The 17,291-nt window shown below is 36.8% G+C and overlaps 1 protein-coding gene across 1 annotated transcript in view; it reads left to right on the top strand.

Annotated features, from left to right (window-relative positions):
* Positions 1 to 17,291, top strand: part of COL19A1 (collagen type XIX alpha 1 chain) — a 184,830-nt gene that overhangs the window by 56,139 nt on the left and 111,400 nt on the right. The window contains exons 10-11 of the mRNA XM_042826945.1: positions 6,934 to 6,987; positions 10,836 to 10,880. Coding sequence (XP_042682879.1) covers positions 6,934 to 6,987; positions 10,836 to 10,880 — 99 coding nt within the window. The remainder of the gene's footprint in view (positions 1 to 6,933; positions 6,988 to 10,835; positions 10,881 to 17,291) is intronic.

Below are 17,291 nucleotides of genomic sequence, written 5' to 3' on the forward strand. Positions count from 1 at the left end.
TAGCACTGCTTTAGTTCATCAAAAAAAGGCATCTGCCTCAGAAACCAATTGGGGGGAAAGCTAACTTTATTAGTTGCAACCTGCTACCTTTACGTGTGAAAGATACACATTATCTTTATAGCTAATGGCAATAAAATCTCCAGAAATGTTTATTTAGCTGTACGTTTGTTACAGTGAAAATTCTGTCAAGGAGAAGGTATGAAAGATGAATGGCAGACTTGCAGAGCATGGCTGTTACACACAGTGTTTGTGTCTCTTCCCTTAACATGAGAAAGCCTTGGGACTTTCTTGTACAGTGTGTTGCACGAGCCTGGAGTAAGAGAAATTCTAGAAGGGCATACAGAGATACAACCAAGATTTTAAGGGAAGAGCAAAGGTCGGAAAATACTTAACAGATGGGAATTAAAAGTGTACAATGCCATTTCTTATCTATTTTATTATAAGCTACATAAAAGGACTCTGTGTAACTGAGAAGAGATTGATTCTTTTGTTGTTGTTGTTTTTTAATTTGTTTTAGGGTGTTTTGATTATTTTTTAATAACAGTGGAAGAAATGGTGATTTCTGTGACACTTTTTAGTTGCTGTTATGATAACAAGCAACTTTTCCAGCTAAACCAACACTGGAAATAGAATATCAGGAAGCCCTTATAAATCATTTTTGATTATGTGAACTCTCAGAATCTTAGGCAGTAGGATGTGTAATGTAACATTGATTATGACCAGTTTGTTACAGTTTGCTTTGCTTGTATTTTTCTTCATGCATTTTTCTTTTCTAGTATCTAATCCTTGTGGTGGAAGATGGGACTTCAGGAATTGTTAACAAAAATACAAAAATACTGGCTCTTTGCAGTGATAAAATTATAATGCCAGTGTTGTGAAATAGCTAGGAGAAATATCACATTGTAGAATATTGTGTGCTGGCAGTACTTCTGAACTTCAGAAGAATGGGGAAGGAATGTAGCAGGAGACTGTCGGAGTAATGTTGGTCCTCTAAATAAGCAGTGTATTTTAGTGAAGGAATGATTAAAAACTCCTTATGCCAAGAACTCATATCCCTTGAGTGGCAGAGTACGTTCTTCCTGTCAGGCATCCCAGCCACAGGGTTGGATTAATAAGCATCCCAGCAATCAAGAAAACATTTTGCAAGGAGAACCAACAACTTTACTAGGCTAAGATGCTGCTGTTCCCTACAGAACTGATAGCAGGAATACCTGGACTTATCTTTAGGAAGCAGCTCCCTGGAGCTCCTGTGCTGAAATTAGGTTGGTTGATACCTGGATTCACAGATGGGTAAACAAACTGCTGGAATTCCAAATTCCTCTTAGTCCGAATATCAGTCCATCTCCACAATATATTAAATGTCAAAAGGGGAGAGATTTCTTAAGAAAATATTGCACTTCTGAGTGTAAGTGGGAAGATGAAAGGCGTGACTTGAACTGCTGTTCTTGTCAGTAGTGCCAGGACGTGTGTAGCTACACAGGAACACCAGTGTTGTTTTTCAGAACAAACTCTGATCTGAGTTAACATCTAGATTAGATATTTCAATCTATGTGCTGTTTATTTTTGATCCTTCTTAAATCCATAGCTTTGTGCTGCTTTTTTTTGTATTTCATAGCTGTATTTTTAGATGTTAGTCTTAATCATGGTTCATGGTCTGTAAGATATACCTGAATTACTGTAAACTGATGTTTGTACCTGCTCAGAATCCGTCTTCTGAATCTTCAGGTTATGGAAATGAGTATTAAATTTCCTGCAGTAAAAAACAGTCTCTGATATTTAAGAGGTTGACTAATGTAGTTTACCTTCCTAATATAAACTCAGTGCAGCAGTTATTATAGTAAATATAATAGTCATAATAAATTTTATCTTAAAAAGAGCTCAGTGATTCATTAATATTGGAGAATGCATTTTATCTGACACTAAACATTATTGCATTTCAAATATTACTTCAGCAAGGTCAATTAGGTGGATTTCCAGTTCTTTTGAAAATTTAATAGGGTTTAGATTTGTTTTAAGGCTGTGCTATGGCTGAGTTAACGATAAATCAATAGCAGTTGTGGAGGTCCAGGCAATTTTTCTTTTGGCTGACACACTGTAAAGGAAAAAATGTACTTATAAAATCAATCAGTTGTCCATGAGTACAAGATCACTTCATTCTTTTTTTTTATTGTCTTGTTTCAGATGATCGAAGTATCTAGTGGCTTGGACTTAATTATCTGAACTGTTTGTCTGTAAGACCTTATGAATCTTTCAAAACCTTCTGCAGACAGAAACCTATTTTGTTATTAATTTTGTTATTCTCAGTATTCCACAGAAAATTTTTTCATGCTTTTTATCTGAAATTTCTTCATGCTGTCTATATGATGTCACAGGTCAACTGAGCTGGATTGTTAACAAGACCATGTTCAATTCATGCATTTTTAAATAATAATGTGAAAATATATTGAACGATACACACTTTTATCAGTCATAAATCACAGCGTGCTTTTGACCCTTCTTACCTAAGAAATGTAACAGAGTGATTGGCCTTTGAAAAAGGTGCTAGTTGGGTCATTAGATGCAGTCTGAAAAGTAGATAAATAAAAATGGTAAAAACCCATCAGGCTTTAGAACACAGTGAGACAGAATAAGGAGAAGCTGCTCTATTCTGCTGCTCTTTTGACACTGTGTGGAACTTACCACTGATTTGTAATGCTCCACTATTACCTCCTTGGAAGGCACTGCAGATACCAAGGAATTTCATCCTAAAAATATTGTAGGAGAGAGGGGAGGAGAATAAGACATAAATCAGCTGTTGGAAGTTGCACAGAACCATGGCACAGCTGGAAACTAAATGTAAACCACCCAAGGTCCTGGTTATGTACTGGTAATGCATTCTACCTTCATTTTTCTCCTCTATTTTATTGTTAAGTGCCTTGCATTCCATTCCTGTCCTTGATATCAGTGGCATTTAGGAATGGGGACTGGTAGCCTGTCTTCAGGGCTGAGGAGTCAGTTCTTGATGGGGAATGTCAAGAAGATAAAGGCAGCTGTCACTTCTCTAAGGATGTGTGATGGTAGTGAATATCACTTGTATTTGTCAAAAGCATAAAGGGCATCTACAGTTGAGTCTGCTTCAGATGATACTTCTGTTGATGGTATAAAAGCTTCTCCTTGATGTAGGTTTTGAGCAGTTTCTTATCAATTTCTTAAAGAAAAGAAAAGGCAATGTACAGGCCTACTTATTTCCTACATTATGATGCATTGAAATAAGTGTGATAGTCCATTTGTCTCCATATTTTCAGAACTCTGAATTCTTGTGTGTGAAAGCAATTTATGGAGCGAAGAAACCTTGGACAATTTATTTGAAAAATATGCATGCTTTATGTATTTAAATATAGACATTGTGGTAGTCATACACTGTCAGCACATGCTAACAGAAAATTAAAAAGGAAATAAAGCCAATTGGTGTGTTCAGTCTGGAGTAAGGAGCCCCGTAATCATATTTTCTGGAGCTCGGAGCTCACCTCTACCTGCACATTCATTAGTTTGTGTGCCAAGAACTGAGGCTTAAATTTTTAATGTCTAATTTTCAGTATGTTAACTTCTAGGTGCCTGAAAGGCTTGATGTCAGACTTGTCCGAAAGACAGGAGGGGCTGGAAATGAAGAAAATTAATGCCTCTTGAAATCAGGTTATGTCATTCTAATAGGGCTGTTTTCATTTGGACATCTCTTGAGCAGCTGCATAGAAAAGCCACAGGAGCCCTGCCCCCTGGGAGATAAGGATACACAAGCCCTCTGACCAGCTCTCACTCCCTTGGAGAAACTGTGGAATACCTGACATGCTGAAATTGCTGAGGAAGCAGAACAGAGGAAAGGAAATGAATTGTCTGAGTCCCTTCTTCATAGGATTATTTTAAGGGAGAATCTTACACTTGTTCACATGGATTCAATTTGCATGAGGGAAAAATGGGCGTTTCATTAGGGCCTTTGCAGCCTGTCAGTGCTTAGCATTTGTTAGTTCAGAAGGGGCCAAGCAGGAACAAAAGGATCATAGATGCAGTGAAACCAAAGTGTCATAATATTTAGCATAAGCTTCCTGATGTAACCATTCCTGAAGTTTCACAGGGTGACTCCTGAATATATCAACTGAGTATGTTTTTAAATAATTAATATTTTTTCAGGTGGTTTCAACCATTAACATGAGCCTGCTTAGAGAAACAAGGAAATACTCCAGTAGGTTAAGGAATATGTCACCTAATGGAGTATAATCTGTGTGGGATTGTTAATTTATTAAAGGGAAAAGTCTGACCCTGTTGGTGGCTCTTGACTCGCTCTGTGTTGTTACGAGGGGAAGGATGTTGATAGAGCCTGTGATAGTACATTGTTGAACATTCCACTGCATTTCTGCAATACTAAAAATAGTTGTCCTCATTTTAAAACACCAGACTATTAGATTATTCCAAGGGTTAGGCATACTCAGGGTAATGGAAGGTGCATACCCATAAATTATCAGAAGAGTGAGTACCACTTAACCATCCTGATTTTACTTCTATTAAGATTATTTCCTTGTTGGTAATTCTGAGATAGCAAATTTATTCTGTAAATCAAGCTCCTTGCAGTGCCCGGTAATTGTAAAAGAAAAACTGCTTATTCCTCCTGCTGAAGAAATATCTGCCTGTTGGCTTTTTTATTTTATTTTTGCAAAACCCTTTATGTAAAATATGTATCTGAAATATTTTAAAGTGATTCTCTTCTGCAGCCATGAGGAGAATCTCACAAAGTTCTGATGTATTTGACTATAAACTGTGCTAATGCCTAAAAAGTTTTAAATAGCAAAGCACATTCTGAGTCACTGATTCCTTTTTTATTCTTTGTTAATGTGGTACCTAATTCATATTGGCATAGTGTTGCAGAGTGTAGATACCTGAGCTGTATGAAGTATATTCGTTACTTGCATTTTGGATTAGGATCTCATTTTTCTGGTTATTTATTTATTTATTTGAAAGTCCTTTTCTTTTTTTCTTTTTTCTTTTTTTTTTCTTAATAGGGAAAAATAGCAAAATATGGAAGTCAAAGTATAAAAATTCTCATAAAAATAGCATGCATTCTGGGATAGCTGCTAAGCAGATAGCTATTGGGAGCTCATTGTATCCTGAAAACTTTCAATTAGAAACTGTATCCTTGGTTTTATAGGGAGTTGAAATGCAGGTAAAAACTTCAGGATCAATAAATCATAAATAACATTGAGAACCCTGATTATATGTACACTGAATGTTTCCAAAGCAGTTACAACATCAATCATTTCAGATTTAATGAAAATCAGTATTGATGCTGTGGGAGATTATTTGTGCATTGTTGTGTTAAAGGAGTCATAATTTGTAGAGTGCTGATTAAACAGTGCAAGACAAGACATCTATGCCTTGTGTTCATAGAAAACAAGCAAGGAAAAAAGAGGTGAATATGCAATTTTTCATCTATTTTATAGTGATTCCATGTAATAATGAAGATAAAATATTGTCTGGTAACTGTTCGACTGCAAGGAATGCTTTTGAAATCACATATTCATATTGTGAATTTGGAGAAAATGAAGGAATAAGGATTACTTGTGAATATTAATTAGAATTTTTCCCCAACGTGACAGCACTTATTTTTACAGAAGGGAAATGTAAGAAAAACGTTGGATATTGTGCCATGGGTGGGTATAAAAATGTCATTTTTAACAATCTATTTTAAGCTGTATTTTAATTGTTACATGTCATGGGTGCTTTGTACTTATTTGCTTCGTTACTTGCATCATTTTGATGAGTAATTGTTCTTTTATTGGCTCTTTGTGTTGTTCAGAGAGACTGGAGCTTTTCCTTTGTCTCTCTTCTTGTTTGTGTCTGTGAGGCATTTATCTTCCAGTTGGCTTGGAATCAAACAAGTGAACTTTCAGAACTTTCTGTTGCTGAGCTCTGGCTTGGCTAAAAAACTATTTGGGTGGTATATAAGTTACTCAGGGAAACTTCTGTCAAGAAACTAAGGCCCATGAATGGAATGCAGATAGCATTTGATTTTAGATTCCTTTAATAAGTCTTCTAAGCTTCCACTTGAATTCATAGGAGTGTGGATGAATTTATCTAACAGAACTTAGCATAACAACTTCAGATTTACTGAGACCAATGTACTTCACTGTGGCATTTTCATGGTTCTGTAAATGGAGATTAGTTCTTAGCTTTCAGTGGTGTAGCCTGGCTCTCACTAGCTCTGTAACTGTCTAACAAGCTTTGCTAGGAAGGAATGGAGAAGGAAATGATTGAACCAATTTCAATTCTAATTCTAAATGCGATATTTCTAGGTTTTTGACTGTACTTCTTACTTGTTTATGTTTGGATTTTCTTGTTCTGCTTGTTTACTTTTTTTTTTCTGCTAAATTAGTTTTAATTCAGATGCTGAGGATTGCATTGAGCAGGGACAGTTGCCTTTTAAAAGCATTTCTGATGAACTTGTGTCTATCTATGCTCAGTTGCAACGCAACTCCTAAGCATCCAGTTTCTTGAACAGAATTTAAAAATCCTAATCAAATTCTTAGTATTCATGAGAAGTGCATGAGGAAAGTTATTTGAGGAGGAAGAGTTTTACAACTCTTCACTAGCAGCTGTACGGGAGAGTTGCCGTGCTTTTGCAAAACGTGAGATAGGAGAGGTAGTAATTTAACAACATAATCTTTTCACTGTCAAAACATTCATAACACCAGCGATTGTTAACTGTCTGATATTTTGGAAACGAAATGTATTATAAGCAAAAGCAAGACAGATATAGATGGTTCTAGAAATCAATTAAATGCTTCTGAAAAAAAGAGTAAGTAGCAGTGCATCTCTAAACGTTCTGGTGGTTTATTTCCTCTCTAGATTTAGCTTAGTCGTGACCTAGAACTGAAAAAAATGATGGTTATGTACATTTTATTTCAGGGGGACACTGGCTTAGTGGGTGCTCCTGGCATACCTGGTCTTACTGGTTCCAAGGTAAAAAAATAATAATAAAAAAGAAATAATAATAAAATTGTATATATATTTCACTTTTTGCCAGCTCTGCAGTATTTACCTACATTGTATTTGAATGTTTTGAACTTGTGGAGCACAACAAAGGATCTTCACTATCAGCTCACAAGAGAAAGGACATGAGGTGCAGTGGCACAGATGTGCCTGCCAGTGTTACTTTGCATTAAGAGCAGTTGCCTCTGTCTCAGTACTGTGCAGGGTCTTTGCAGCCACCAGATATACAGATTCAAGAATCGGATATTTGAGCCTTATGATCTCAGCAAAATGAAATGAGGGAAGTGCTGCTTCTTGCACTCTTCCATTTTTATCTTTTACTCCTCCTCGGAGGTGGGATACTGTAGGAATGATAGAACTTGCAAAAAGATGCTTGTGCATTACAGACTTTACTGATAATATTTGTTAAAGATGCCCAACACTTACCATGATCTGATTTTCTTTTCACTAAGTAGGAGCTATGTTTAATCATAAGTGTTTGGAATGGAATCCCAATGTCATGTGTTTCTATCTGACTAATTCCTATTAGAAAATCATATGTAAAATGGTTTTGCTGCTTCGAAAAATTAAGGGACTAATGAAAAAAAAAACATGATTATATTAGAATTTCAAGTGTTGATAAGCATGACCATCATGTAAAGGGATGATTCACATATCTTTAGGGCAGATATTTCCTGCAATATGGCAATAAGCAAAGGAACATATTCTCTGCAGATGAGGTAGCTAGCATTGAGTTTCACAACAGACTTACCACTATCAATTTATGCATTCGAAGCCAGGATCTTATTGACTTACAGTGTATTTAAATAGTGATAAAAATTGTATTATGAGTCCCGTATTATGAAGAGGAAAACAGTGACTGTCTGTTAAAAACATCATGTGAAGTATTTAGCTTACCACATAAGAATTCAGCCACAAAAAGGAGAACTCAAGTCAGTCTTAAAGGTGTTATTTTGCAACATTAGTGTTTTGTTTTGAAGCATCTTATCCTTGGCTAGTACGGACCAATATCTTAATGCTCTCTCTATGTTTTCTGTTGCTACATTTCTTATTTTTTTTCTAATTGAATGTGGCAATGAAAGTGAATATAAGCAAATAATCTGCTATTGTGATTAAAGTAAACCATGCATTTGATTACACAAGGAGAACATTATGCTTGGTATTGGTGATCTGAAATGTTGTTGTGTTTTGGGCCTCTTCCACGCTTCTTGAGAGTTGTGGAAAAATTGTAGGAGGTTCAGCAGGGACTGTGGAAAACATGGCCTGTGAGGTGAGAATCACAGCACTAAGTTTGTTGAGTCTGTCAAAGAGACACATTAGGGACTGTCTTGCAGTTTTAAGGAGAGCTGATTAATCTTCAAGTGCAGCTTTGTAAAAGTTGAAGATTGGTCTGCTGGGGTATGCCAGCAAATGTGCATGTGTGGAAGTGGAAGCAGAGTTGAGCTACCCAGTATGAATATGGAAACATTGAAAGAAACAAAAAGAAAGAAGGGGACATACTCTTTAGTAGGATCTACTGTGATAGAGATGGTTTCAAACTAAAAGAGGGGAGATTTAGATTGGCTATAAGAACAACGGTTTTTTTTATGGCAAGGGTCATGAAGCACTTGAGCAGGTTGCCTGGAGCGATGCTGGATGACCTGTGCTTGGAGAAACTCAAGGTCAGGCTGGACCACGCTCTGATTAGCCTGATCTATCTGTAGATGTCCCTGTTCACTGCAGGGGAGTTGGAATAGATGACCTTTACAGGTTCCTTCCAACTCAATAATACAATTCTATGAAAAGAATATCTGATAGTCCTGCTGTTTGACAATGTAGTGAAAAAGGCCAACTGTGTGTGGGTTGCTTTAGCAAGATTGTGGCTAGCAGGTCAGGGGAAATGATTATTTTGCGCTTTTGTGACTGCATCTGTGTCCAGCTTGAGGCTACTGGGAGAAGGAGGGAGCAGTTGACTGAGGTGACCCCAGTGGGGGATCACAAGGATGGCCAGGAACTGACAGACCACAGTATATGAAGAGAAGCTGAGTCTGTTCAGCTGTAAGATTACATAGTTTGGAAGGTGGCTGGGAGTAGGCTTTTACTGCTCTTTGCAAGTAATGAGAGGGTGCAAGTATCCTGAGCGAAACTTATCAGAGGTGGACTGTGAAAGGACAAGGCCATGGATACAAGCTCCAACCAAACAAATTTTGTAAGGCTGATTTTTATATGGTGGATTGTGAATTGAATAAAGACAGAATTTGTGATCTTATAAATGTGAAAGCTAAATGAAAATTCTCTGTTCCTGTTTGTTGAAAGTAAGTAGAAATTAGCTATGTTTAGAGGAATGGGAAACAGAGTAGAGTTTGCATACATTCAGAAATTTATTTCAGCAATTAACCACACATTTTTAGGTAAGAGCATCTGGAAGGTTACTTTACGAGATCACATTTTGCATGCTTTGTCTTGGTCATGCTTCTGAAACTGACCCCAAAAGTGATGAATGCCTCAGTAACTCCAGCTGGGAAAAAAAAAAAAAAAAAAAGTAAAAAAAAAAGTAGGGAAGAGCTACTGCAGGCACCTCCTTCAAGTCCAAAGCTGTTTGATAATCCATAAATCTGCATGTCTCCTAAATTTCAAATTTAATTCCCAGATACGTACCAGACAATACTGTATTGATTAAACAATTTGGCAAATTGTTGCTAGAAAGTTTGCAAGTTGTAGCCTGCTGTTTTAGTTGACCTCGTTTAAACCTCAGACTTCTATATATGGAAATGAAAATCTCTGAAGGGTGAAAGAATGTTTAGACATTACTCAATTTAATTTTTTAAAGTAATTTAGAAAAAAGCCATATGCTGTACTTCAGAAACTATCCAGTCTCCTCATTTTCAGCCTGTAGAACTCATGTGCATTGTACTGAGCCAGTGACACTGGTGAAGGCATGCAAAGTGTTCTTTGCCAGGTGATTTAAGGGAGAAAGTGTATAGGTGTGAAGTTTCTTTTGCGGTAGTGTTGGGGTTTGTTTGGTTGCTTTTTTTTTTTTGCTTTGTTTTGGTTGTTGTTGTTTAAATTATGTAAGTTTTGTAGTACAAGTATATAATTTTGATTGTATTTCTGTTGTATCTCTTAAAAAATGGACAAAAATATGTTAATAAAGATCTGAAAAAACAGATACTGTTCTTGTAATGCATCCAAGCCTCAAACCATTTGACAGAGACATTAGCATAGTAAGATTGCTGCATTAGCATCTTTTTCTGAGGTAAAAGTTATCAAATTGGAGCATTATAATAGGTCTTTCTATTGTAAGATCATTTAATAAAGAATTCATTCTGCTGCAATAAGCTGAATTTGAGTTAGCATTGCAAATTGCACTCCTATTATTTTATACTGTTTCAATTAATTGGAAATTACCAAGTAGAAGGGATGGGTTTTCTTTCAATAAGTTGTATTTGGATCTTTTGCTCAATTGGGGTGGGTTTTTGAGGCCTTCACGGCTGAATAGGCATATTTAAAAATTAACATGAAGGAATTGATAGGAATAAATATATTAAAGCTGATTCTGCAGAATACCAAGACTGTAATGAATGGGTTTAGAATCGACAGTTTAGAATTCTTAAAGCTAGGAATATCCATTTGGTTGAATGAAAGAATGATTGGTTATACAAAAGCCATGGCAACTTTTGTGGAGGTTTTATACATTTTTGAATGCAAGATTATCGTTACCCATATAGTTTCTTGTGTTTTGTTCCCATAATAAAAAGTCAATGTAATACAAATAATTTTAAGAAATGCAATACTTAGAAGAACGTTTGAGATATTATTTGTATTGTTTTGTGTTCCAGGGTGAACATGGCCTTCCTGGTAGTAAAGGTGAAGAAGGTGAAAAGGTAAGTTGTTCTGACCATGTTTCTTATTTTTCTGTTTTAATGTTCTGCTATATGACAAACTAAGTGGAGCCTCATTCAGAAGGCATTCCTTAACTCTTTCACAAATAAAATTCCTTTTTTTTGTGTGTCAGTGATTTCTGAAAGGCTTAATAAAAAAGCAGTTATTTAATATTAATTACTGTCATCAGCACATCCTTCGGAATCATGTTTTTTAGGAAAATATCCAATAATGAAGTCTTACAGAACCATAACCACTGGACTCCAGTGGTGTCTACTGCTACTAAATTTCTATGGTAACTAGTAAATGTTTATTTATACTGTATGGAATGCATGATGAGATGATGTAGGTATTTATAGTACTTGGTTGTTGCCTTTATAAATTACAAATGCACTTTATAAAGAACGTACTGAAATATGTTGAATGTAATTACTAAATGTTTTACATTCTTTTCCTCCTAAAAACATAAATTCATTACCATTGAAAATTTTTCCATTTCTTGTAGCATGATAACTGACAGCTAGCTTAAAAAGGTTCGTTTTTATTGATATGCTTCTGCATACCAATGCAGTAGTTAACCTGATTTTAGTCTACTGAACATATCTGACTTCAGCCAGAATGACATGATTGCTTGGCCTCACAGGATGCAGGTGCATGTACCTCTTCCTTACTCTGCCAGTTCTGTTCCCTTCACTGATGGATTGACAGATTGTTTTAAGGACCTTATTTTCCTAGCTGGAGTAAAAATTCTAAGTGCAAATTGTAAGAGAAACTTTTCCCTGTTTTTCAGCAGCGTGTATCAGAAATGGAGCCTGAAACTGTTTGTTGTAATTACAGATGCTCTGCTTTGGTCAGAAATAGTTGAAAAAACATGAGTGTTAAAATGTGAATTAGACTGGCCCTTTGGAAGGCCGTCTTAGGTGACAGAATGCTGGTTTGGGTTGCTCTAGATGGCTCGACAATATTCCTGCACGACTTCAGATGCATAACAAATCATCAAAGATAAGTCTGTGTTGAGTGACAAGTGGATGGGTCTGGTCTAACTTAGCTTGTGTGATAGGAATTGAGCTAAGAATAACAGTTTGTAGTTGAGCTTCATCTCCTTAACCAAATTTTACTTGGTTACTAATTTATTAGTAGTGTTTTGGCTGATTTGGTTTAGGCAATGTGATTTAAGAATGCATCTTTTCTCTGTGTCTCAGCTCACTGTCTGAAGAAGATGCAGAAAATCATTTCTACTCAATGTGTGTTATATATTCAGATGTTTATATATTCTTAAAGATGAGGGATGAAAGATGCTGAGATTCTGGCAATATTCAGAGTAAAGAAAATGGCGAGTGGGTGAATTAAAGAAAATGCAACGTATTCCTGCTTTGTACATGGGTAGATATACCTCCCCCCCACCCCCTGCTGTACCCATGGAAGTGTCAGCCAGCTTTCAATGTTGATATTTTAAAGAAAATGTGTTGTTATGGTTTAACTTAGCAGATTTAAAGTTACAGAAGTTTTTTTTAGGAGGAAGCATTCTAGTAACCAGGAAGGAAGAAATATCAGAAGTAAAAGCATCCATAGCAACTAACGTTTATCATGTGAAGATTCAGTCTAAAAAAAGCACTTGTTAAGGTTGAGTGTTTCTAGCTTCATAGACAGATCTTATTTCCTCCACGGCATCGTTATTCATCAGTTCTGTAGGACTTGTTGATTTTTTTTTCTACACAGCTTGCTCTGCAGCTGTGCCGTGCTTTCCTTGAGCTATATGAATAAATTGTGTTTGGACACAGGCACATGGATCCGGCTGTTGCTGCCACTCTCTCTGCTTGATTTCCCTAACACTAAGGCAGAGATAAAATGACCAAATGACTGACAGCAATGTTTTTCCATATGTGGGAGCTGAGTCAGCACATTTTAGACTTTTGTCCTCTTCAAATTCAGAAGCTAACTAAAAGATTCCATTTAAATGTATTTCCAGTTTAATAATACATTCAGCTGTTCTTCGAAGAAAAAGAAATATACAAGCAGAAGAATCCTTTACCAAAAATTATCTGGGACAGTCTCATCAGAAGCTTTATATTCTGATATGTGAGGAGGGAGCATCTTTTAAGGTTACACAAAGTAGCTCTCAGTTTGGGCTGTAAGTTATTCACTTTGGCCATAGTTTAAATAATTTTGCATATTCCAGTTGTTAAATTCTGGTATAAAAAATGTATCAGTGCTCTTGTGTCGTGACGCACTGTCCCGAATAAAATGTCTGTGCTACTTTGTGAGTGACAAACATGGTTAAAAAGACTGGAACTTAAAATTTGATTTTTACTAATGAAAAAAGCGCAGTCAGATCTTGCACATCAAAGAACAGGACAGTGTTTGTTGTTTTGCACTGTACCTTGAGTGGGTTACAGCTACTTGAACATTAGATGTTCGCCATTTCTAACTCACTGCAGGTAGAGCTGGTGCAGAACTGGTGGGAGAACACTTTGAGGAGAGGCAGCTACCAACAGCAATTCAGAAACCTAAAGTAGCACTGAATGCTTTTTGAAGGAGGTTGGTTAAGGGACATTCCTTCAATTGAGCCCATTCACCACATCAAACCAGTTGACTTTCGTCTTGATTGTATTTTCTGTTTTGTCTGAGGAAGCTTTGGGGATGTCGTGGGCAACTGAGGCAAAAGTGGTTGTATGTAAATCAAAGATACAGGAGGCATCTTTGATTCAATATGCTAAGGGTGATTCCTTCAGGCTATTAAAAGGTTTCTCTGCCACACGTGGGTCTCCTTCAGGAATCTGGAATTCTTGCCTTCGTTTTGTTTGGAGGTTTTTTTGGTTTTGTTTTTTTTCCATTTCAGATTGAACCAGTACTGGCATGTACAGGTGTTAATGCTGCCTGCTTTCCTGCCACAGGAAATAATATACTCTCAGTGTAAATTTGTTTTAATCCTCCTTTATATTCTATTTGCTTTGTGTTAGGCAGCCAATGTCATAGTCTCACAAGATAGTGTTACAACTGGCAACAAAAGCATTGGTCTATTCTTCTATAGCATGACTGAAATCATATACACTGACAGCAGTTTTAATTGATTTGCTGACTGGAAGGAAGATTATACTGAGTGAATCTGTTCTCCTTCCAATAATATTCAGAACTGTAATTGTATGGTATGAACTGTTAGTGGCTGGAAAACAGCCTTAAAACCCAGAATGTTTTTGACACATCAAAGATATAGCCTACCAGATTAGCATCTAAAAAAAAGGTCTAAGTACAAAGTTCTATTTGTAGTTGAGAATAAATATGGTTTGAGGGGAAAAAAGTAGCATCCACTTGCAAATTGTAATTTGCAAATTTGTAATTTGTCTGTGGATTATTTGGATGCGAAACTGGTGACTCGTGGAATCCTTATAGTTGGAAGGACCTTTAAAGGTTGTCTAGTCCAGCTCCCCTGCAGCAAACAGGGACACCACAGCTAGATCAGGTTGCCCAGAGCCTGATCCAGCCTTACTGTGAAAGTCTCCAGGGATGAGGCATCCACCACATCTCTGGACAACCTGTTCCAGTGCCTCACCACCCTCACTGTAAAAGACTTTTTCCTTACATCCAACCTATCCTCTAAATCTATCCTCTTTAAGCTTGAAACCACTTCCCCTTGTTCTGTCACCATAGGCTCTGCTAAAGAGTCTGTCCCCTTCTTTCCTGTAGCTCCCATTTTAGATACTGATCAGGTCACCCCATCTCTTCTCTAGGTTGAACAGCCCCAGCTTTCTCAGCATGTCCTAGTAGGAGAGATGTTTCATCTCTCAAATCATTTTTGTGGCTCTCCTCTAGATGCGCTCCACGAGGTCCATGTCTCTCCTGTACTGAGGAGTCCACATCAGATTGTAGTATTCCAGGTGAAAGCTCACCAGACAGAGCAGAGGGGCAGGATCACCTCCCTTGACATACTGGCCACACTACTTGTGGTACAGCCCAGGATACGGATGGCTTTCTTGGCTGTGAGGGAGTGAAGTCAGGCAGTTGCGAATGAAAAAAACTAAGATGTTTGAAAGTGCTGTCTGCAATACTAATGAAGTAGTTCTGTGCTACATAGTATTGGTAAGGCTTCAGTGTAAAGGCTGTTGAAAGGAGATCGCCAAGAATAACTAGTCTGTATAACACATAGTCCTGGAGAAAGATTAGTTAGCATAGAGTCAACTGAAGAGAAATATGTAAACTGTCTTCACATACATAAAACTACTGCGAAGAGGAAGGGAATGGCATATTTCCTATTCCTGACACGGGTAATGTGCAGAGTAACAGGCTGGAGTGCAGCAAGGAAGATAGTAGGTAGCCAGTAGGAAAGAATTCTTAGTTTCCGAACTGATTTCTTACAGAAATGATTTCCTCTTATATTGTTTTGCACTTTTAACCTTAGTTCTAGAAAAAGGAATGATAAATAGAAAGACTTATTTATTACAGGAGATCAGATTTTCTCATAAGACTTTTTTATTTTCTGCTAATAGTATCAAAACTACTCAGTATATCATTTACACTGATTTCTAATTAGATCATCACAGAGAGCAGCTAGGTGGTTTGTTTTTTTCATTATATATACTTGCTTGGTTTTAATGCTTAGTTAATGCTTTTCCATGATAGGACAGTAAAATTCTGGAGCAGGTTACCCACAATCATTGTACAGCCTCTGATCCTGGAGGTTTGAAGACCAGCTTGTAGGGGCCTGGTCTAACTTCACAGCTGGCTCTGCTCTGAACAAGAATATGGACCTGGTGTCTCCTGAGGTCACTTCAGCCTCAGTTATCTGGTGATTTTATGAGAGTGCTGAGGAACATGATATTTTTCTGAATTGTGACGTGTATTCACAATATAAAACTATGTGGAAAAAAAAAGTGTCAGTGATAATTTTAAAAAATATTGGAGGGTGGATTGTGAATATTTATTTAATTCAGACATGGATTGGGAGACGTGGATTGGGAGAAAAAGCTGCCAAATGACTCAGTGATTTTTATGCACATGCTTTGTAATTTTAGGTGAGAACTGGACATTTTCACTAGAATAAGTTATAGGCAGAAATTTTTAAGCTTCACTTTTAATGCTTGTTCGGAGTGTCATATCTTGGGGAGAAGAGTGCTCTTCCTCAAATAACTGATCACTTGTCAGCTGGTGCTCCCTTCCTCATAGAAGCTGGATTGTCTCTTTGGGTAGTGAGTGGTTGCTTGGATGATGGGAATGTATGCACTCCCTGAGATGCTTTAGTTTTGTTTGCTGAAACCCTATAAAACAGTTCATATTTAAATAAAAATTCTTGTAAAGTAAATTGATCTACATAAAATCTAAAAGTCTCTTCAAAAATTTAAGCACAAAAAGATAATAAGAGGATAATCTTCATAGAATCATAGAGTTGCTCAGGTTGGAAAAGACCTTAAAGATCATCAAGTCCAACCACGACCTAACCATACTACCCTAACAACCCCCAGCTAAATCATGTTCCTGAGCAAGGGACGTGGTTAAACTTACAAGTTTATTAGTACAGTAATTACCATGCTTCTGTCTGCTCGCGTTGTCATGGTTCATTCACACAAGCTCTGCCAATTCCAGTAGCTGAAATTCTGTTCTTGCATCTTCTAAATACATTTTTACTTACAAGGTGAATCTTCAAGCAGTACTGCATATATAAAATGTTAAAAAGGAAATGAAATATGGACTAGGCTTATGGAAAGTATTACACGCAGAGAGTACCTATTATAATGCAAGAATTTGCATAGCAGTAAAGTTCCTTGTGTTTCCACATCAACTACCTCACAATCCTCCAACTTTGACAAAAAGCACAGAAAACCCAGAATCACAGCTTTTAAAGCCAGGAGAAACGTATGTTTAAAACTATGTCGCAAAATTTGAAGCATCATTTAATGACTCTGTGCTTACTCTAAGTGGAGAAAAACCAAAGTCCAGTAAATTAAAACAAAGGCAGTTTTAGCTGAAACATGGGGAAGAATTACTGCAATCTCAGTACCTAATTATAAATATTCTGTTTCACCTAGGTAGCACTTGTGTCTCCAGCAGTCACTTTCTATACTGTAATTGCCAAATTCTTAATATACTGAGGCAAGATGTTTAAGTGCTTCAGTTCAGCTTAATTACTAGTTTAAACCCCAAATGGACCCATAGCAAGGTCTGAGAACTTGAAAACCACACAAGTTGAAATATTACTGTTGATGTGGTAATAAATACTGAGACCAGTGGAGTTGTCCTTGATGCCATTATCTCAATATCCTATTACCATTATGGGCATCAGTAGCACATATTAGGAAACGGGGTTAGGTTTTTATTTACTATTATTATTGTTATTATTTATTTTGGTACCTGATGCATGTGTATCACATGGGAATTGGAGATGGCCCTGAGCCTGTTAATTGGTCAGATAAATGATCTCT

This window comes from Centrocercus urophasianus, unplaced genomic scaffold (genome assembly GCF_019232065.1).
Source record: "Centrocercus urophasianus isolate 14NV4802_14NV808 unplaced genomic scaffold, USGS_Curo_1.0 seq_10, whole genome shotgun sequence".
Taxonomy (NCBI): domain Eukaryota; kingdom Metazoa; phylum Chordata; class Aves; order Galliformes; family Phasianidae; genus Centrocercus; species Centrocercus urophasianus.